We start from the raw sequence: 22,139 nt of genomic DNA, 5'->3' as shown, positions 1-22,139 counted from the left end.
TTGAATTGCTTAGGTAACTCTCCCTGTTTTGCTCGCAGTCAATGAATAAAACAACTGAAGAAATTTGGTACAAAAGGATGATGGCAGCGGTGGGATTCGAACCCACGCCCCCGAAGAGACTGGAGCCTTAATCCAGCGCCTTAGACCGCTCGGCCACGCTACCTCCGTTCTAAACATCCCGCGGAGCGGTATAAATACAAAACAGTAATACTGTTTCTGTTAAATGGTTAGGGTTAGGGTAACAATTAAATGTAGCCACTTTTATTACAGGTCTTACACTGCTTATTAAATTATAACCAATAATAACCAGTAGCGTTATTGAAATCTGACTGGCCATCCTATCTGGTCAACTCCGCCGCCCCCCCCATCAGAGCTGTCAATCAATTAGTTCATATCATACCGTACATACTGTAGATTAGCATTATATCCACACTTCATATCAGTAGATGACAGAAATGCTTCTTCAGTTGTTTTACAACCACCATTAATATTTCTGTTGTTGTTGATTGTTTCAAATTTATGTTTAAAAAATGTATTTGCATGTATTTGCATTTATTTTTGCATTTATATGCAAATACATGTACATGAGCTCATAGCCAAGTGTCTAATTTCCATCCCCATTGGCAAGTTGATGTATATAATGTTTAATAAAAAGAGGAAACAGCAGAATCATACCAATAAATTCTTCATAAAGGAGAAAAGGGAGTAATTAAACAGTTGTATAGTATATACAGGTACGCTACTCTAAGCTAAACAGGCTAATTGTGTGACTAGAAATACTAATTGTGTCCTAGGCCGCTGTAACAAACTGCTGGCACCTTTTGACACCCTGTGCAAAATGTTAGCAATACTTACTGCCACTGGCACAAATTCAGTCCAACCCTGCAGGAGAGGAAGGTGTGGCAAAGACTTAATGAAGGTGAGGCAGGACATTTACAATAGCAAGAAGGGAGTGGTGAGGAGTTTAAGGGCGTTTAGGATCAGTCCTTTTGTTTGCAGTGAGTTTAAATGGACACGTTCACATGCAAGGTCAGGCTGTAGGCCATGGTGTCTGTGCACAACAAAGACTAGTTAACTGTTGGACTGTAGTGAGAACATGAGTGGGTGAAAGGGAGCAAAGTATTCAGAACTCGTTAAGAGAACAGCAGCAAAGAGTAATGTCTTAGTATCACTAAACAACCCAACACATTTCCTGCGTCTGCTTCTGTCACGCCTCATGAATGAAACTGTAGGAGTTAATTTCTGTTCCATACATAAGACTTTAAGCATCAAATTGACTTTAACAAGCTCAGTTTGATGATTATGGTCCTGGTATTTTTTGGAGTTTTCTATATTCTTGTACATAATTTACTTTTGCTCAAATATTCAGTGAACAGTTTGCATGTTTCAAAATGATCTAAATCAGTTGCAGATTTTTAGAGTCTTATAATCCTCTACATGTAGGATTATTTCAACAAAAATTGTTACATTTATGCAAGTCTATGAAATCCTCCTTCAGTTACACAAATACTTAAAACTACTGTTACAGAAAAACATTTACTTTTCGGTTCTATTTTAGTCTATTTGATCTTTGACCGTGTTGATTCATTTTCAGCTCGTGTGATTATTATTTTTTAATTCACTTTAAATTTTAAACTTTTTAATTCACCTTGCATCATTATGTGTTACACCCAACAATTGCTGCAACCATTTTTATTTATTATTTTAACCACATAATAAATGAATTCATATTACAGATTAGATTATTCTCAGTGTGAGATTACCCTGATGCAATAAATAGAATTTCATGTTTATATTTATTTCAACCAATAAATGCGTAAAATGCACTGTAACTAAGCCAAAGCACGTTGTTTTGCCTAGTAATAAGTCAACACATTTAATTTATATTTGCTTAACAATTTTGATAAAGATATTTGACAAAATGTAATTTTTATTTCTTGCTTCATAATTGGTTACAATATTGTTTTTATAGTGTGAAGCATTTTGAACTGCCTTGTTCCTGAAATGTGTTACAAAAACTTTACTTTATTCAAGTCAAGTTTGATATTCTTCTATGTTAATATTTATTTAAAGACAATAAGAATCTAAGAATAAAAAAACCAACAACAATCAAAGATGAATAAAAAGCAAGGCAAACTTTATTTTATACTTTCAGACTCCATTTCTTTATAAATTCTTTAAACATTAGAAGGGGAAAATAAGTAAACATTTTTCTTTGTTCTGATTTATCAGTTTTTTCTTATTTACAGTTAAATAAATTGTAATGAGGGGCAGGAAATTAAAGGGAAAAGGAAGACAGGATGATTAACCTCAGGAAAAAAGAAAGAAACAAGGAGATCTGATCGTCAATGGCTCAGCAGACTCAAATCAAACCGCTAACAGCACAAATTCTGTCATAAAAATATGTAAACGATAATCATTCAGGGTAAAATGCTGAATGTGTAAAAGTTCACTCCCACAGGCTTCAAGGGGATCAATAACGTCTCCATCATTACTCCTCCACCAGTGCCCAGGCCTCTTCGGCTTTCATGTAGTACTGGTTGGCCAGGCGACCTTTCATGGCCGCCATCGCAGCCTCTGCGGCTTCCGTAAACAAATCCCCTGAAACGAGAGAGCAAATATTAGTCCATCATAAAATAACAGGCACGCCTTATCCTTCTAAAGTCCTTTTGTGTGTTTTCCATGAGCTTGTAGTTTGTGAAAATAAGGTAAAAATGTATGATTATTGACAGCTGTTGAATCTGTTTAATTAGGAAACAAAATGTCGGCTGCAACACTTTCAACCAAATGTGGAAGAGTATTCAAAAAATTTAGCATTACTTCAACATACTATCACTCAAGTAAAAGTAAAAAGTTGTCATCAAATTTAATTACTCAAGAGTAAAACAAATAAATCAAATTTAAAAAGTACTCAAGTACTCAGTAGTGGTCAACACAATCATTTAATATTTAAAAAATACATTTAATATTTTAAAAATACATAATCAGATGGACAAAAATCTAAAGTTGTGTGGAAATGTTGGCATTTTAAAGACCAAAGTGAAAATAAGTCATATAAATAATGCAATCAGGAAAAAGAAAAAAAAAAATTCTAATCAATTTCTTTCAGTAAAAAAAAACAAAAACAAAAAAACGTATGAAACTTTAACAAAAACTGCAGATGTCTGGTGAATTTTTGGTTAAAACAAGTTTGTTCTGCATTTAGCAAAGTTACACACAGCGGGAAGAGAATCCAGAAATCTTACTCAAGTAAAAGTAGCAATACTTCCTAACAAAATTACTCAAGTAAAAGTACAGCACAGTAAAAATACTACCCATATCTGCTTTCTACATTTTTTATCTATGCCATAAATAACTGGTTTGACTTGATACAGACTTTCAAAGATTATTGAGAACATGCAATAAAAAAACTATTGCAGATTTTCTTCCATTTGTGTTTAATGGCTCTCACTGTGGTGAACCAAAACCTCAGAACGCTTTGAATATTTTCTAAACAATTAGATGGTAATAACAGGTCTGGGATTTATATTTTTTTGACATTGGGCCATTAAGTGTTGCTTTGTAAGATATTTAACCTACTTCACTGGTGAAATTATACCAAAAACTGTTAAATTGCATGTATACATATGGACTGGTTGGTTTGGATAGGCTTTTCTCAGATTCTCTTTGTCTCATGCAAACATTAGTTTAATGATTTTAAGGGCAAAAAAAATAAACAAATGATAAAATCAAGAAATCTGAAAGGGGACAGACATTTCATAACAGTTTTATTGAACACTAAAAGGCAGAGACAGAACCGAACCTGCTTTCTGTGGATCTGCAGTAAGGTTGAAGCCGCCCTCTTGGAACATCTCCGCCTCTCTGGCCAGCAGCGAGTATCTCGGCTCGTCCTGCGTGCCATCGAACTCCCCGCCCTCATCGTAGTCCATCATGTTCAGGGCGCTGTCGTACCAGTGGATCGCTTCAGCCCAGTCCCGCTTTCTGTGGACGTGAAGCGCAGAAACAGAGGAGCCAATGAGAGAAAGCCTGGTAGAAATAATGTAATTCCACTATGAATCCACTAGGGGGAGGAATACACCACTATTGGAACACTTCCTTCAGTAAAATTCAAGCATTTTTAAGAGAAGTTTTCAAACTTTTCCAGCAAAAGTTTACTAAAACAATACAAAGGAACTAAAAAGAGACAGTTTTAATTCACTATTATGATATTTATCACGGTTATTAATAACGTATTATGCTACAGCAGACAAGATAGGCTAAAATCTAACAAAATTTTATGTTTTAAAATGTCTCTCTCACACACCCTACACACAATAATCTAAAAAACCTTTACCACTCAAAATATAAGACAATCAATAAGTTATTGAGCCATTACGAATAAATATTCACTACATTGAAATAATCAAATTGTGTTCAGGTAAATGACGTTCCTGCACTAATTAAATGCCTAAACCCAACATACAAGAAAGTTACAAATAAAATCTCTAAAAAATGTTCACAACAAGTTTTCTGGCATTTAGCAAACAGAAATAATTTGAGTTATTATAATTAACCTAAAAGTAAGAAAAGTTTAACTACAAACAGCAAAAAAAGTGTCTGTGTCTTTTTATTAGGCTTTTAATCACATGTAAAATAATCACACAGCAGTGCAGTTTGAGCATCAAGCTTTTTCAATGACTTTATACAGAAGTAAAGCACTTTTCAAACCTTAAACAACTAAAGGAAATTCAAGCATTTTTAAAGATGTGAAGCGCCGGTATGAGTCCTGTTTAAGTGACCCTTCACTGACCTGTCAGCAGACAGACCGGCTCCCGTATCGAAGGCTCTGGCCACAACGATCATAGAAGATCTGTCTCCCGCCTCAGCAGCCTGGAGCAGATACTTAAACCCCTTCATCCTGTTTCCTGCGTTATCCTGTCAACAACACACACGAGTCAAAGTGGAGACAGACCTAAACCAACTGTAGCCAGCTTCCTAGTGAAATAAGCAGCAAAATGAAGCTGTGTGTGTTTTTACCTCCACCTCCATGTCTGGGAGAATGTGATGAGGCAGCTGCAGGTAACATTTTCCTAAGGCTACGATGGCCTCCAGCTCTCCGCACAGGGCGGCTCTCTCCAGGTGGAACATGGCCGCGTCCTGGTCCCACTGCTCGTCCTTCTCACAGAACCGGCCCGCTTCGTGGTAGCGCACCATGGCCAGGTGGACCTGGGCAGCAGAACCAAACAATGACAGAAAGCACAGGTTTGGAAATCTGTGAAGATGTCAAAATAAAAATAAAAATGGCTAAATGCATTCTATCAGTTGTGCTAAAACGATTCATATGAGAGAATGTGTTGGATGGAACATGACGTATCTTATGAAGTATTTTGTTTCCTTTATTTTTCTGTTGTAATGTTTAGGCCGGTAAACTGTCCCAGAAGTTATTTCGATAAATGATAAAATTGTTGTTTTGAGACCATTTCTTAAGTAATAATGATGCAAGATCACAGTCTCAAAGATCAATAAACTCTACATTTTAATCAACATTTTTGACACTGGAACTGGAAGATATTTTAAATATCCAAAATAAATAAAAAATAAACAACAAATAAAATGAATCATGGAGTCTCTGTAAACAAAGCTGTCCTTCAAAAAAGGGCTGGTTGAGACCAAATCACCAGACTGAAGACTTTTATCATCCATTGAGTTTGTTTTAATTTATCATGTGATTAATTGATTTATTGATTGCTGTGAAAGGCTTAGTAATGTTGTAAACTTACCAAAAAGCAGCTAATATGAATATTAATAAATGTGATGTTCTTGGATTTACCTTTCCCAGGATCGACTGCCCGATCTTCTTCTGCAGCAGAGCGTTCAGGCGCTCCACCTCGGTGGCCACGCAGGAAGGTCGGTGGACGTGGGCCCGAGACGAGTGGAAGAAGCTCCACTTCTCATCCGTCAGCTGAGGAGAAACGTCCAACCAAGATAAGAAGAAGAAGAAGAAAAAAAAAAAACACAAGCAGAAACCTAATTATGACCAATTCTGATGGAGTCCAGGAAATGACGAGCAGCAGGCTTTGAGCTGAGAGCTGCAGAACAAACAGGAAGCACACAGAAAGCGATTATCATGAGAAGTGTCAGAGTGCGTCAACTGGAGGTAGATGGTGTTTCGTTTCCACAAATCATTTTATTGCGATTCCAAATATTTGTGCACATTGAAACAGCTGCACACATCTTTCTGCTCGACAAAAAATATGCAAAAGTATATAAGCTTCTGGGGACAGAAAACGCGCTTCAGAGGAAACAGCTGCCTTACAAAGACTACATGCAGATAATCACCCCTTCGTTGCTGGGACTTTCAGAGTATAAATTCGCTGAGACTCTCGAAGGAGCTACCATCTTCCTCTAGTCACGGGAGGGAAACAACGGAGAGGAGTAGGAGCCATGTTACGGGAAAGTGGAGGGGAGGAAAATGTGAAAACATGATGATGAGTGAAGAAGTTAGGAGAGAATGAAAATGATCCAGGGGAGGAAAGCATTCACATGCATTTAACTTGGTTTGTTTACCCGTCTGATGCTGTCGTCATCCGACTCAGAAACAGGTCTGTAGCGGTGATGGACCTGAATGATGACACACGAATTATAAATCCTGCTGTCCGAGAATTAGAGCGGAAATTATTAATTGGAATTTATCATCAACTACTTTAGTAATTGATTAATAATTGACTGGCGTATAAAGACTCAAAAATGCCAATTACTGAAGGAATAAAACACAGTAAATGGGCCAAAACTGTACAAAAATAAACATTTTACATTTAAGAAAACATCAAGTGGCAAATTAAGCTTCACCTGGTTCAAATTCAGTAAAATAACAAAAAAAACAAACTAATTGAGCACCTTCTGCTATTCATTTATTAATTAGGTAAACAAACAACAGATTAAATTCAACTTGATATTAAGTCAAGTAGAAACAAGCTTTTCACATATTGATGTAAGAAGTTATTTTTTTTAGCTGCAAATGCATCTTTTGCTACAAATGATCAAATGTTTACAAAAGGAATCCTGTTGTTTCACTTTAGGAAACAAAATAATTATTTTCTTTTTAAAAAAGTAACTGGATTATTTGTCTATTTGCATATTTTAAAGCATTATTGTATAAAAATGAAAATGAAAAATCTGCAGAATGGGTCAATTTTTTTTTAATCCAATTAATTGATTATCATAATAAACGACAGATTAATTGATGTCTAGAATAATGATTAGTTACACACAGTCCTAAAGTTATTAGTAATCTGGTGGAGCTGAGAAGAGAACGAAACTTTACAATTTTAAGTGTCAGGAAGTTAAATATCTAACTGTGTTATTAAAAACTGAAAGGTTTCTCCCGTCAGTTTCATTTGAACTTAAAAATCTAATTTTATTGATGTTAAATCAAAGAAAGGCTAAGTTAAAGTCTTTACCCCGTCTACATGATCATTAGGATCCCCTTCACTCCTCCTCTCGCTCGGGTAGCCGCTGTCTCCGCCGCTCTCCGAGTCCTGCAGACAGGAAACAAAACGTTGACTTGTGTGAAAAAAAAAAAAGAGCAAGAAAAGTGATAAATGAAACTTAAAACTCAGAAAAAGAAAGAAATGAATATTTTTTTTAGAGGAGTTGTAAATGGACCGGCTGGTACACATAACAGAGTGTTGTTTCAGGACATTGTTTTCACAAGCAGCAGCGCCACAAGCTCTGCTTCCCAACATAAGCATTGTTGCGCCGGCTTCAGCCGCCGACGGCGTGATGAGCTTTTCCTGAAATCAGCTTTGGACCCACGCAAAGCCTCCTCATCCAGGAGGCCTAACTGCTGCCTGCACACACGCAAATGTCTGCAGTGGTGCAATGAGAGCTGAATACCCATAATCCTCCGTGTGTGGGAGAAGGGATTCAGGCGGAGACAAACAGGGAACATTGAACGCCCTCAGCAGGCGCGTTTTCAATCCGTTTAGCCTCCAGAGTCATGAGAACATAGAGACCCAATATAATAGGATAGTTAAATAAAATTATAAATCCATGCATTTAATAAATAAAGTAATTTTTAAGTATTCCAATAATGCTTAAATAATGTGTTACGTGCAAAACTAAATTGCTAATTGCAAAAATTAAATCTTTATAGTTTATTTTATCTGCCAGCCTTACGCATTAGAGTCAGTAGGTGGCGCTAACTTGCTACGGAAAAAAGTGATGAAACTGCAGTTTCATCATTTGTTAGGGACACAGTGACAACTTACATAATTATGAATAAATAAAGAAAATATTAAATAACTAAATATAATTATTAAATGCTGAGCTAATTCTAGAGGGCAACAACTCCTTTAAAGTAATGTATTTTGATACTTAAATATTTAATTGTAAATAAGCATTTGAATAATTATACATACTATTTTGTGTTTTGTTTATTAATGTATTTATTAACATTTTAGTCAAAGTACTACTTGTGTAGTTATCTATGTTTTGTCCTCAGTACAATGTGGTAAACTATAAGTTTTAGCGAGATATCATTTATGATAATGTAAATTAAAGTAAACAAAACTAAAAATAACCACTAAAGTTGACAGATTAATTTTATATCAAAATCTTTAAGGTTTTTGAATTGACACAAATGAATTAAAATAAGATTTTGAGACTAGACAGAATGAGACTTTCTAGTCTGTTACCCAAATAAATACCTTATTTGGGTATTTATTTATACTTCTGGTTACGTCCCAAATTGAATGTTCAAGCAAAATGCTGCGTTGATTAACCTGAGGTACAAAAATGTAACTTGGAATTTGTATTTTTTGAGATAATGTTTGTGTTGTTCATTTGCAGCTCACGTTTCTGTTTCCAGTTCAGTTCACTTAGCCGTTGCTCACCTTGTGATCAGCTGTGTTGTTGTTCAGTCTGTCGTGTTCGTACATTCCAGAAAGAGACAAGCCTGGAAAACGCAGTAAAAAGTTAAAGCCAGTCGCAACTGGACTCCACTTAGGTAATGGATGCTTTTGCCGGGGAAACAAAAAAGGTTTAGGAATGTACCTGAAGAGGATTTGCCCATGGATCCAGGTGCCACTATGGGAGAGAAGGGGAGGGCGAGAGGCGAGCAGGGGATGGAGTCCATGTCACTCGCGCTCTCGTCCGCAGAAGAGGGCTCGGACAGACGGGACAGCAGCGGAGGGACGCGGCTGGCGGAAAAGGTGCGGACGCGAGGCGAGCCGCAGACCTCCTCGCAGCCCCTCAGGACCGTCTTGGCCGACTTCTGGGAAAAAGCGAGGAAAAAACTTAGAGGCAAAAGAACTAAAAGAACTCAGATTAGTGAGAGAAGAATGTTGCATTGGAGTCCTAACATGGCAACAGTAAACAACAGAAAATCTAGCTAAAGTCCAGTCTATTTTAAGTTTGAATTGCTGCAGGGATATAAACACCAGTACTCTTTTCCAGCATCCCATCTAAATGTTTTTTGAAGCAAAAATTAACCCCCATTAAAGGGGGTTAAAAAGAGAAGTGGCTTTGTCATCCACAACTTTGTCTGCAGATGTCACTTGTGCGTCAGATTTACAGGCGTACCAGAAACACAACACACAGGTTCCAGCTCGGGGCTTTGTATGTAAAAAAAAAAAAGAAGAGAGATTCAATTAACTGTGTAAGATTTTTAACTTGTTAAAATCTATATATCTAATTAAATATTAAACATTTTCCTGTACTCTGGTCCTGTTTCCAGACTTTTGTGGGATTAATTTGGTAAGCTGTGGTTGATCTAACCAGCTGCTGCTCTCAGGCATCTCTCAGAGAGCACAAAAATGGCAAAATTACCAGAAGTTTGTTGGTGCAGTCCAGCTGGGACGCCTCTGGCTCAGAAAGATCGAAAGGCGTCAGGCCCATGCTCTTGCAGATCTTGTTGCACAGGTGGGAATGGAAGAACAGAGCCATGCCCCGCACACCTGGAATGTTATCAGACTGAGGAATTCCTGTTGCCAGTAGGAACTAGCTAAATCTGAAAAAGAGAAGAAACACACCGAGATTTCCATCTCCGAAATCCGTCCCCTTCTCTGTGTGGATCTGAGGGTCTGTGTAGAGATCGCCGACTCCCTGGATGTCGACCACGATCAGCTGGTGGCCCGAGCGCTCGAAGGTGAAGTGACTGAAGGCCTGATGGACGAAAGAGCGAGATTATAGCGGACTTCAAACTCACATGAAGACAGTTACAAAGTCAGCCTTCTACCACCTGAAGAACATGTTCAGTATTGAAGGACTAATGGTTCAGCTAGATCTAGAGAAACTCCTACATACTTTGATATTTAGTCACAGTGATTACTGCAATTGTGTCTTCACAGATTAATAAGACATTTACAACTGATCCAGATTTACTTCTCACTAAAACCAGGAAAACGGAGCACATCACCCCAGTTTTGATGTTCTTCCTATAGCTCACTGTATTTCAGAGAATAGACTTTAAAATACTTCTGTTCGCTTATAAATCACCTAATGGGCTTAGCACCAAAATACGCTGGTGGGGTTGTTTGTCCAGGGCGCCAAACCGGCTAGGACCGCCTCTGGGTTTTCACATCTGCTCACTATATGATGTGTTTATGATGGGCTTTTGTGCTTTCGTGATACAAAGCACCTTAAAATGCCGTGTTGCTGAAATGTGCCATGAAATTATACTTAATTGCTTGATTGACATTTCTCACCTGTGGAGTCAGTCGGATGTTGTCGTCCCTCACGAAGCCCGAGTTGGAGTTGTACTTGATGTACTTCCCTTCGATGTAATGCTCCAGGTGGAAGAGCGGTTTTCCCGGTCTGTTCGTCATCTCCACCACGCACATCTGCATGATGTCCACCTGAAGATTGCAATACATTTCCCTCTGAAATATTTTTTAATAAATCAGGGTTTCTGCAGGCTTCACCAACTCAAACGTAAGACTTTTTAAGACCATTATGAATAGAATTTCACACCTACAATACAGACCAAAAGTTTGGACACACCTGTCTAATTCAATGGGTTTTCTTTATTTTCATGACTATTTATAAGGCAATAAATCCCACTTATTAACCTGACAGGGCAACACCTATGAAGTGAAAACCATTTCAGGTGACGACCTCTTGAAGCTCATCAAGAAAATGCAGAGTGTGTGCAAAGCAGTAATCACAGCAAAGGTTGCTACTTTGAAGAAACTAGAATATAAGGGGCATTTTCTGTTGTTTTACACTTTTTTGTTTAGTGCAAATTTCCACATGTGTTATTCATAGTTTTGATGCCTTCAGTGTGAATCTACAATGTCAATAGTCATGAAAATAAAGGAAACTCATTGAATTAAAAGGTGTGTCCAAACTTTTGGTCTGTACTGTATATATTCACAGAAATGTACGAACTTCGTCCAGCTAACCAGCGACAAATTTTTGTACTTGTCCATTGATTATAGACGCAAAAAAAAGCTAGCTAGCAAAGGTATATTATTAGCCGCTAGTCGGCGGTAACCGCAACTGGTTTCTTCTTCTTCTTGATTTTTATTGGCGGTGTAGAGAAACGTTAGGTATGGATTACCGCCACCTACTGGTATAGAATGCGACTCAAAATGTAAATTTTACTTTAAACACGTAAATTATCGATCATGTTTTATTAATCGAAAAATATGAATCGATTAACAAAATCACATAATCATTTTTCAGAAAAAAAAAATCAAAAATGTTTTTAGGACTTAAGCTTTCTTAAAAAACTAACTAAATTTTGAATACTTTTTCTTTCTTAATCTCCCTGTAGTATATTTGTTAAAATTTAATATTTCATTTCTTTTTCTAAAAAATAAATAAAATAAATAAATAACCAAAACAAATTTTAATAATAAAAAATAACACGTTTCTTTCTCTCTTATATTTCCAACATACTAAAATCACATGCGCAATTTTTTCCAATTCTCCACAATGTTGACTTTTTTTCCCATTTCATGTTTACTTCTTGTAAATAGTTTATAACAGAGTCCAGTGCGACCAAATGTCTCTACCGTCTCAAGTCACAGAATGCAATGAAGATGTCTGAGTGCGATTCATACTTTTGCGTGTCAAACTACAAAATTTATGACCTGGGAATAACGTATTAAAGGCCAACTTATGTTTTAAAAGGAATTTAGGACATTTAGGGCCTTCATTTTAAATAGACTTTTTAAGAATGCACGAACATCCTAGAAATAATTTACAAGGCATAGATTGTTATCTTCTCCTTGCTTAAAGGTGGACATTAAATGTTCTCCTACCTGTTTGGGAGGTCTGTGGCGGTTGTACTCCTCCCCCCAAAGTTTGGCCTCCATCTGCAGCCGGACGTCCTCAAAGTAAACCTCTCTGTCCACGGTCTCCATGTAGCGCTTGGCAACATAGTTGGACGCCGACTTCCAGTTGCTGCTGTGTGAGAAGTTGGACAACTTCTTGCTGGAGGGGAAACAAAACAGAAATGCGTATTTGTCTTGAGTATAAAAATTTATTTTAATTCCCATAAAAATAAAGACACTTCCCTGAAGATTTTAGGTCTTCAACAAAAGAATCCAGCTTTTTAATCACAAATGAGCAGAAAGTGATCACAGATGTGGTCAGTTCACCCATATGTTTACAGTACGCTACACATATTGCAGCTTCATCTCTTAGGAACCAACATGTCTGGCCTGTAGGGCCGCAGGGAGTTTACCTTAAACAATTTTTTGGAGAATCTTTTAAGATTTCAGATATTTCATGCGAGCCTAAGATTGACTTGTTTTGATTTTCCACATTAGTGAGGAATAATACATTGAAAAAAGAGGTTTTTTTATGTATTAGGGGTCCAAGAAAGGAAATGGTAAACCACATTGTTAAAAAGCTTCTAGGTATAGAATCCTTTAATTGTTCTGATTTAGATAAGATAAGCCACACCCACTTGACCACACCCAGTTTTTCAATTTTAATAGGATATATGCAAAACTTTCCAATAAAATCTCACCATTGTAATGCCAAAACATTACAATACTTTAAGCAAAGATTAAACTGGACAATTCTTATAATCTCAGAAATGATAAAGAAACGTTCTGTGTTAGCTAGCTAAAAACTTATTTGGGCAGAAGTAGTAAGATATATTTAAATGAGACTCATGATCAATAAAACATAATCCTGAGGTGACTTGGGGAAAATCCCCCAGTAGGGGGCACTACAATGTTCAACTAAAACATTACTGAGGAATTTGCCTAATAAGTAAATTCACTAACATAAAACATTGTCACAAATTAACAAAGTAGCTTTACAACAAATTTATAAATTAGATCTTTGCTCTAAAACAGCTTCATAAAAGCATCTGCTTGAGCTAATGAGCTCAGATGCTTAAGATATAAACCTTAAAATCCATAATTTTAAATAATGTTTGTATCCATAAATCTCTTTGGACTAGTTAAATTAAACACACAATGTCTGTGGCAACTGTTAAATATCAAATGAAGCTGTTATCCTGATTGAATATGTTACTGTATGTTAATCCTAATAAACACGGGAAAAAAATGTTTCCCGCAAATTCCTAAAACTATGGGTCAATTCTGCCTTTTCAGTCATGATAAACTACAATCAATGTCCTACAATGGAGAGTTGGTCAGTTTTAAATTGTATATATTTATTTTGGAGGTAAATTAAAGGACATTTATGAAAATGAGTGAATGTCGCACACTAAGGGGCACTAAAAGCAAGAAGCTAATAGTCAGGAGTAGTTTGCCAGACTTGCTAAGGAGGCCTTTCATAACTTCTTGCACTTCTAGTTTAATATCTTTACTCAGAAAATAAACATGACAGGGCTTTTAATTTACTCAAACAATAAACTTTTGAGGAATCAATTTCATGGGATTACAGCCAGAACTAAACTCAAAGTCCTATCTTTAGAGTTGTAGTCTAAAAATACGGCGCCATCAACAGCAGTCCCAACGAGTTGGAGCAGGAAGTGCAGGGAATATGGGTCAGCGATCCATCTCTGTTTATATTGACTCAACGTCCCAATAGGAGGAAAAGGAAACATAATGTGGAGGAGTATTTTAACTTACGCTCTGAAACACTCCCTCATGGCTCCTTTCCCAAAGGGCTGTGAGAAACCAGACAGAGGAGAAATTAATGTGCAATTAGCTATTTTTATATTTTATTTTTGGGTGGGACAACAAAGTCCCACTCAACAACCAAAGAAGACAGACAGGAAGATGTTGTAAAGATAAATACTTAAGGATTTATCACGCTTTTTGTGTTTAGTGAGACTTAATTCTATGTAAGATGTAAATTTTACTCTATGTAAGACTTTTAAATGGAAAATAATTTAAAAATATGCAATGCAGACAGCCATAATCATTAAATTAGTATGCATTCGATGATACCCATTTGTCAGATTTAAAGCATGTTTTAGAAATAACCTTTAAGCAGATATTAAACATACTTTTTTATTAAGATTATTTTCTGTATTAAAATGTTTCATTGATCTGATGTAATATTTTAATCTTAAATATTTTTCCATCAGCTATTAGCAGAAAATCATCATAGTTGACTGAAGTAAAGGCCAGCATGTGTGTAATTATCAATAAAATTATTAATAAAATGGGTTTCACTTTGTGAATTAAGTTACTGAAATGAACTAACTTTTCAATAATATAATAATTGTTTAACCTGAATCAAACCAAATAATGGTAATTAACATTAGGGCATATAACTGTGGACAATCTCATGTAGGACTTGTTTGGTAATACTTTTCCTACCCACAAAAGTACCAAATGTAAATGTTTTTAAAAACAAAATGATTTCTTAAACATTTAATCAAATTTCAACTTTAAACTTAGGAAAGCCGGATATTTTTCAAAGCTGGTGCAAAATGCTTGGTGAGAAGCAACACCTGTGCCCCCATCTTGACGTGGATCTGGTCTTGAGCCCATTCTCCTGTGATCGCGCTGTACCTGTGAAGAAGAAGACACAACTTTTAAAAAAGAAAGCATATCTTTCCAAATATATCCACTCATTTAAATAGTTCTAATAACGCACAGAGTATTAACGCCTCACTGAAAGTCACAACATGTTGATCTGAATGTTGACAAACAGGTTGCAAAGATGGTGTGCATTTTGTAAATGAGAGGAAGTAAAAAAAAAAGATCTGTCATTTGCTTTTATGGCAGTTTTGCAAACACTGGTTTTAAAGTTACAAATTAACTTGACAACAAAATGCAGAAGGCACGAATACTAACAAGTTGACTTTTTTACTACAGGATTACTTGCATTTAAAAAAATTAAACTTGTAATTAAGTTTGGAACATTACATTTGGGGATACATGGATTTTGATGGATACTCAGTTGTGTTTTATGTGTTGGACACACCTGAATTGACTACATACAACCCATATATATATATAAAAAATCAACAAAATAGCTACTCACAAAAAACTGACTTATTAAAAGGTGGCAATAAAAGCAATATCTACCAGCCAAACAAAAGTAGAAATCCCGTTAACACTGAAATAAAGCAGGGAATCAAAAAAGAAAGAGTCTGGAATTAAGGAGACAGAAATTTACTTTGCAGAAAGATGATGAATTTATGGCCAAAAAACAGTGCCACACCATTTACATGCACTGCAAAGCACTCAGGCTACGATTGCTTCTTTGCCACATGACTTCTTCTGTGGTTTTGCAATGCAGAGTTTTACTATTTCTAATTACAATGTTTCAACACTAAATTAAAGGGAAATTCTGTAGCAGTCATACTCCTCTCTGCAAGTTAGCAAACATACTGAAACACTTGTTTCTTAAAAGAAAGTATTTGATGCTTTTCTGTCTCATATTGCTGTTCAAAGCAAGTAACCCGGCTGAGCGATTAAACCCGGCGACCTGGCACTACAGTCAGACAAAATATATCTGTTTTATTTACCCACCTGTTGCTTAATATCACCCTTCCACACCTGTCACACCACTGACCCACTTTCCTTTCTCAGATTACCGCTTCCCTCCTTGTACTAAAGGAGCTGTAGTTCATTTATGTTTGCCAAGTGCGGGACTTTGTCCACAGCTTATTATCTATTCTTATCAGGGAGCCACATGATTCATCTGCTCTCCTAAGTGGGTAAAACGAAAACAGAACGAAATAGGAAGGTTCTGGGAGTTCTTGTTTCTTCCTCCAAAGAAAAGTCATCCTGACCGCTTTCATGTTGAAAGATGATGTTTAGCTGGGAGCAAAGGGAGGAAAATCTGCCAATCTGCTGATAGAAAACTCCTTTGAGGTCTGTTTGTTTGCCTGAATTGGCAAAAAGTGTAGCGGGTTAATGAACCCTGCAGGACAGACAGATATTAGAAAGAACAAAGACGAAAATAACTTTACAAATATCTAATCTTCAAGCTGACATTTCAGGCTGCTTGAAGATTAGCAGTCGGGCTGCAGGGTGCAGAGAGGGGATGAGGTTACGGCGGGTAAATTTAGCACACAGAAATAACACAGCAGGGCAAATCCCAGGCTCGGACAATCCCTCCACCCACAGGAACTCATTTCAAAATGCTCTTTGCATACATCCACATCCTTTGTGCGTTCTTTCCACCCTTGATTACGGCGCTAATAGCTGCCAAGCTGGCCTTTAATATCTGCGTGCATACTTGGTATCCCACCCAAATTGTAAGATAATAATTTTAAGAAGCAACATGAGGAACAGAAGGGCGTTATTTTATGTTGTCAACAGCGGAGGCCAAAATGCTGACATTTGATCCTGGGATGTGAAACGCAGCCGGCCGCCAGTCGCAGGCCAACCTGCCCTCGTCGACCGCACTGCAGTTTGTAAACGAGCTACTGAATGACGGCGAAGTCATTATATCGACTAGGAGATAAAATGTGTCAGCTTTGTGTTTACATGTTGAAACAAGTTCAAAGGTCATGTTTTCATGTAAAACACAATGTTACAAGTGAGCTACACCCCTGAGAGCTGCAGGAAAATAAAAATGGTATGCCTTTAACTGAATATTGTTTGGCACATTAAAAGCTTCTGATAGATTAGGAAAAGTGATGATGTGACTGATTCAACAGATGCATTACACTTCTTCAACATTTTGCCATGCTGCAACCACAAACTCAAAGTGTTTTATTGAAGTTTTATGCAACAGACAAACACAAAAGAGTGTGAAGAAACTGTAAAAATCTGAAAAGTGTGGCATACATTTGTAATCTGCCCCATCGAGTCAATTCGATTTGTTGAGATCAAGGCTGCAAGATTGCAGCTTTGCACATCCAGGGATTTAAATTGTTGCTCTAGTTTTTGTTTTGCAAAAAATAAAAACAGTTCAAGCATCCCCACAGCACAATACTGCCACCGCCATGTTCCACAGTGGCTGTAATGTATACAGGATTGGTTTTGCCTCATAGGATTTTGCATGTCGGCTCAAAAGTACAAATTTACGTAGTTACAGATAAGTAGTGCAACTTATTCCATTTTTTACTTAACTTAATTATCCATCTACCCACCGTCTACACCCAATGTAGTAATGAGTGCCACACATTTCAGACTTTTATTAGCATAAAAATATAATGTACTTCTTTCACACTCCATAACTGTAACACACTCTATTTCAGTCTTTCACACAAACTCCCAACAAAATGCTTTGTAGTGACAAAACATTGTTAGGAGCCATTAATACGTTTGCATGGGACTGGATTCATGTTCAAGCTGTGCACAACAGTTCTTCAAGAAGAGGAAATGTTTCAGCGAAAAGCAACACAAATCCTGCAAAGAGGTGAATAAATGGTGAGTCGTTCATACCTGTAACGAACGCAGGGTTCAGTTTCGATGTCCTCCAGGTGGAACTGCGCCCAGGGGTCGGGCATGGCTCGGGCCTTCTCTATGGCGTTTATCCATGCCGCCTGCAGCAGACAAACAATTTAGTCTCTGAAATGTAAATCCAGAAAGACAAAATCCCTGTTTTTCATAAAGACTCAATAAAACAAAGAGATTAATTCCTCACAAAGCTGCTCAAGTTGCACAATGAAGGTAATTCTTGGCATCTTTTTCGCCTTTTCTGAACTTTATCACTTCTTTCCCCAGGAATACAGCCACATCTCAGTGTACACCTTGGTAAAGATGTGCACAACATTTAAATAAATAGCTATTATGAGAAATTGATGACCCCAAAATGTCAGTCTATATTAAAGTTTTATTTATTAGCAATCTTTGGAGATTTAGTTTGTTCTGAGTGGCAATAAAATTAACAAAAGTCCTCATCGAGCCCTTTCTGACACAGTAGACGAAATAGGCAAGTTTAGCAGGTAGATATTTTTTAAAAGTTATTTAACTTGGATGAGAGGTTTTTATGTGTTCTCCATTTTGAACAGTAACTTAAAAAATTAAATTAAGTTTTGAGCTTGAGGTTATAGGGCTTTTTAGCTCTTTATAGGGGTGTAAATAAATGCTTGGGGTGGTAGAGTGTGCAAGCATTATAATACAAGTTAAGGTGAACATTTAAGCAAATCCACTGTCCACAAATTAAAGTAAGAACCACCAAGTGTTAAATAACTCTTAATCACATTTGAATCTGTTGCTAAGCACGGATACTTCGAACTCATTCTGCACGTCTCCCTCGTGTTCCTCTCCCCGCTGATCAGCAGACGTGTTCAGTTTCAGAGTGACAGATTTACACTACGAGAAATATGTTTGGGTCATGTGCTCAACCACAGGATCATCGTCTTACCAAGAACACGTCAGAAGCCATGTCAAAAACATTGGAGCAAACATTGGTGACGCTTGAGGATGACACTGTAGCGTGAACCCTGAGTTGTTATGTAAAGGTGACATGCAGAAGCATCCAAACATCTGGAGCTTTAGCACATTTGTCACAATGTGACCACAAACTAATAGACAAACACATGGAAATTAATATTTTCAAAGTGGAAAGAATGCGTAGTGTTCACATCTTTTCTTTTTTTTTTTGCAGGAAATATGTGGCACGTATTTATATTTATCTCCATTTACTCTGATATTCCTGAATTCCAAAGCAGCCGGTCAGGGATAAAGTTGTGGAAATGTTTAAAGAAGAGTTGGGCTGTAAAACAATGTCACAAGCTCAGAATATGTCACAAAGAATTACTCCACCCATCATCTGAAGATTTAAAGAGTATGACACCTACAAATTCACAGCCTAAACAGATAAAATCAAGCAAGGAGACCTTTAATTAAAACAGCAGCTTCACCATTACTGAAGTGTCTGCAGAGACTTTTACTTAGTTTGCATGCATAATATTATTATGCATATTAATAATATTAAGTAAACTTAATATTAAGTTTGGTTGAAAAAAACTGGGATTGCAGACAAGTTTGAGCTTATCGACACTGTTAGTGACACTTGGTGGTGGCAGCATCATGCTGCGGGATGCTTTTGAAGTTTAGAGACGAATCTTTTGAGCTAAATATTAGGAAACCTGTTGCAAAATACTTGAGGTTGCCTAAAATGTAGGGGTTCAGATCAAATTATATTGATGTTTCAGAATGGTCTAGTCAAAGTGCAGAACAAATCTCTGTTAGGAATTGAAAACCCTCTCCATCCAATATGAACTTGATCCATTTAGTAAAATCAAAAGTTTTTCAAGAGGTGCAAACCAGATGGAAAGATGATTCTGACCAGGTTGGGGAATTTCATACAAATGCATGCAACTCTTTTCAGAAAACTTTGCTTTACTTCACAATATACACTACTTTGTGTTGGCTTAGCATGTATAATCTCAGTAAAATACTGAAGTTGTAACGTGGCAAAATGTGAAAAAGTTCAGGGGCTGTGAGTACTTTTTGAGGCACATCAAAATAATTTCTTGTTGTTTACTCTACACATTATGCATTTGCAACAAAAATAGATGATTAATAAAGAAAAATACAGGGTGAAAACGTACGCATCCTGAAAGAAAAGGAAGATGTGAAGCAGGATTTGTAATGAAGCAAGCATCAGTCAGCGTGACAATGAGTAAATTATAAAAGGTGGAAACCACCAGGAAAACAAAAAAGCAGGGAAAAGGACTGAGAACTACAGAGCAGGGAGGGAAGAAAGGAAGTGTGGATGGTTGCTGGCAGAGGGAGAGAAAAGTGTAACTTGAAACTCTGAAACATACCCGTGCGCTCTCAGAGATTACAGTGTACGATCGATGCTCTGCCTCGTTTTCATGCTATTTAGAGAAGGCAAAGAAATCGGATAGATTCCATTAATAATCCATTACAAAATTTTTTTTTTTTTAAATCAACATTATTACAAACATCATTAAGCAGAAAAAAGATATAAAATGAAACAAAAGTCCATTCATTCCTTCTAATGACAGCTGACTGGTGGGGCGTTCTCCCTGATAAGCAGCAGTGAATAAACTCTTTATGTGCAGCCTTGCTGCTGATCTGGAGGGCTGAGCAGCAAGAGGCGTGTTTACATGCGAATACAAGCTGAAACCAACCCTCTGGTACTTCCTGTTCTTCTCAAAAAAAGTACATTTAAAGATGAGTGGCCTGCCTCCACTGCAGTAATCACATACAGAGTACACACACTACAAATACCACACGTATTGGGTGGGTGTGTGCAGGCATGCACGGATCATCTGTCCTTTTAAGGCAAATATTCAAAGATTGCAGAACTGAGCTCTTATAAACTGTACTTCATGCTAAGCAAAGCAATCATCTCGCTAATTTCAATATTTGCTGACAACATTCTGAGCTGCTCACCCTGTATAGGAAGTTGCTCTTTGGAAGTGAGTTTGATAGCTGCCGTGTGTAAACCAGATCTTTCAGGTAGTTGCAGACTTCTTTAGCAGAGTCGCACAGGATAGGCGAGATGAAGTGTTCCTCGTCTTCATCGTCGTCGCTGGCGTTGGCGTTGCCGAGCGAGTGAGCCCGGTGTTTGATGCCGTTTCTCTGAGCGGAGGGTCTCTGGGCGCTGCCCTCCTCCTCCATGCTGAACATCAGGTCGTCATCCATGATGCCTGCTGCAGAGGCCAGAAGAGGTTGAGAGTGTATATGTGTTTAGCATCCAGGGAGTAGAGATGCTGCACTGAAATTCATCACATCAGGTGCACGCGTGGAGGGAAGGAAAAGTCTCTCCATTATCTGCTCTGCACTTAAAACATAAAGTCCTAACAAGTACGTGTTCTCAGGAGTCGTTTATCATTGTGATGCTGCACAAATTAATGACAATAAATTAGCATAGTTCAGAATTTTGTGTATTTTTCATTGTGATTTGATCTGCTTTAAAGAACCATAACAAATAAAAGAGAAAAATGTGCTGCATGTTTTGAATCTGATTTTACTTTAACTAAGTAAAAATTTATTTAAAGACCCATTTTAGTGGGAAATGTTAGTTTTGGTGATTCTAATGAATAGGGAACAGAGATTATTCAGAATTTAATCTGATTTTTCCCAATCAGAACCAATCTAGGGGGAAAATCGGTTTCTATCAGATTGATTGGTGCATCTCCAGCAGGCAGCCATCTTATTATAAGAGCAAAACAACTCTGGACCGTGGATGCAGAAACTGCATGTTATGCATAAGTGTGGTTGGTCATTACAGAGGTGGCAGCATATTACAAATGGTTCTCTTCAATGAGACCAGGAGCATGCATTATTCACATTTCTTATGAACGGTATTTACATTCCTGAACAATCAGATTGTTATCAAATCAACGGTTAACAGTGCAAACCCCAAAATAATCCGCCTGTTGTCCAATGTCACACATTCCAGTAGCTATTATTGTTAGCATTAAATTGAATTGCCATGCTAATTTGCTCCATGCTGTCAAATCCACGAACAAAATAACAAACCTTACAACTGGGAGCACATAGACTTCTTCGGTAGGGATTATTACAGTCACGGATCAAGCAGCCTTCGTATTCTTCCTTCCTTAAAGGTTTCCGTTAGCAAATAGATACAGAAGACCTCATGAGAAGCGATTTATAGTCTCCTCCCATAACAAAGCGAGTGTTTACAAGTTCTCCGTTGAAACCTGAAGGTCCGAGGACGTGTCTGGCAGCGAGCTGCTGTGCCTGTACCGTCGTTGGATGATGACAAACCCTCCACCACGATGGTGTTCCTCCGCACGTATCACCACGCCATAATGTTCTTTTTCGGTGGCCACGCCCCCTGCATCCCTGCCGCGTTCGGGTGCTGTCGGGAAATATGGG

At 37.4% G+C, this 22,139-nt stretch overlaps 1 protein-coding gene and 1 non-coding gene across 6 annotated transcripts; both read right to left on the bottom strand.

Annotated features, from left to right (window-relative positions):
• Positions 1 to 81: 81 nt before the first annotated feature.
• On the bottom strand, positions 82 to 163 carry trnal-aag. Its single transcript has one exon. It is a non-coding gene; the product is annotated as a tRNA-Leu (tRNA).
• Positions 164 to 2,116: 1,953 nt separating this feature from the next.
• Positions 2,117 to 22,093, bottom strand: eef2k (eukaryotic elongation factor 2 kinase). 5 transcript variants are annotated; one of them, XM_023341056.1, is made up of 20 exons: positions 21,780 to 22,093; positions 20,688 to 20,947; positions 20,093 to 20,146; positions 17,760 to 17,860; positions 14,867 to 14,927; positions 14,037 to 14,074; positions 12,246 to 12,417; positions 10,686 to 10,835; positions 10,011 to 10,143; positions 9,808 to 9,935; positions 9,034 to 9,253; positions 8,874 to 8,935; positions 7,440 to 7,517; positions 6,547 to 6,600; positions 6,319 to 6,384; positions 5,810 to 5,941; positions 5,017 to 5,205; positions 4,790 to 4,914; positions 3,803 to 3,981; positions 2,117 to 2,601 (listed from the first exon to the last, which is right to left on the bottom strand). In XM_023341056.1, the coding sequence occupies exons 2-20, from the start codon at positions 20,937 to 20,939 to the stop codon at positions 2,492 to 2,494; spliced, it is 2,304 nt and encodes a 767-aa protein (XP_023196824.1). In that variant the 5' UTR covers positions 20,940 to 20,947; positions 21,780 to 22,093; the 3' UTR covers positions 2,117 to 2,491. The 5 variants fall into 5 exon arrangements, with proteins under 5 accessions (XP_023196824.1, XP_023196826.1, XP_023196825.1 ...); XM_023341058.1 differs by having other exon boundaries at positions 9,034 to 9,250; XM_023341057.1 differs by having other exon boundaries at positions 21,785 to 22,093.
• Positions 22,094 to 22,139: the final 46 nt, after the last annotated feature.

This window comes from Xiphophorus maculatus, chromosome 10 (assembly GCF_002775205.1).
Source record: "Xiphophorus maculatus strain JP 163 A chromosome 10, X_maculatus-5.0-male, whole genome shotgun sequence".
Taxonomy (NCBI): domain Eukaryota; kingdom Metazoa; phylum Chordata; class Actinopteri; order Cyprinodontiformes; family Poeciliidae; genus Xiphophorus; species Xiphophorus maculatus.
This window is presented reverse-complemented; position numbering and strand designations above follow the sequence as displayed.

Excerpts from the sequence above, each read along its gene's own strand:
- eef2k (XM_023341056.1), bottom strand. The coding sequence starts at position 20,939 with ATGGATGACGACCTGATGTTCAGCATGGAGGAGGAGGGCAGCGCCCAG. Across the intron at positions 6,385-6,546 it reads ATGACGACAGCATCAGACGG|AGGAAGATGGTAGCTCCTTC; the intron begins GTAAACAAACCA and ends TCCCGTGACTAG. Across the intron at positions 5,206-5,809 it reads GGCAGTCGATCCTGGGAAAG|GTCCACCTGGCCATGGTGCG; the intron begins GTAAATCCAAGA and ends TCTGCTGCCCAG.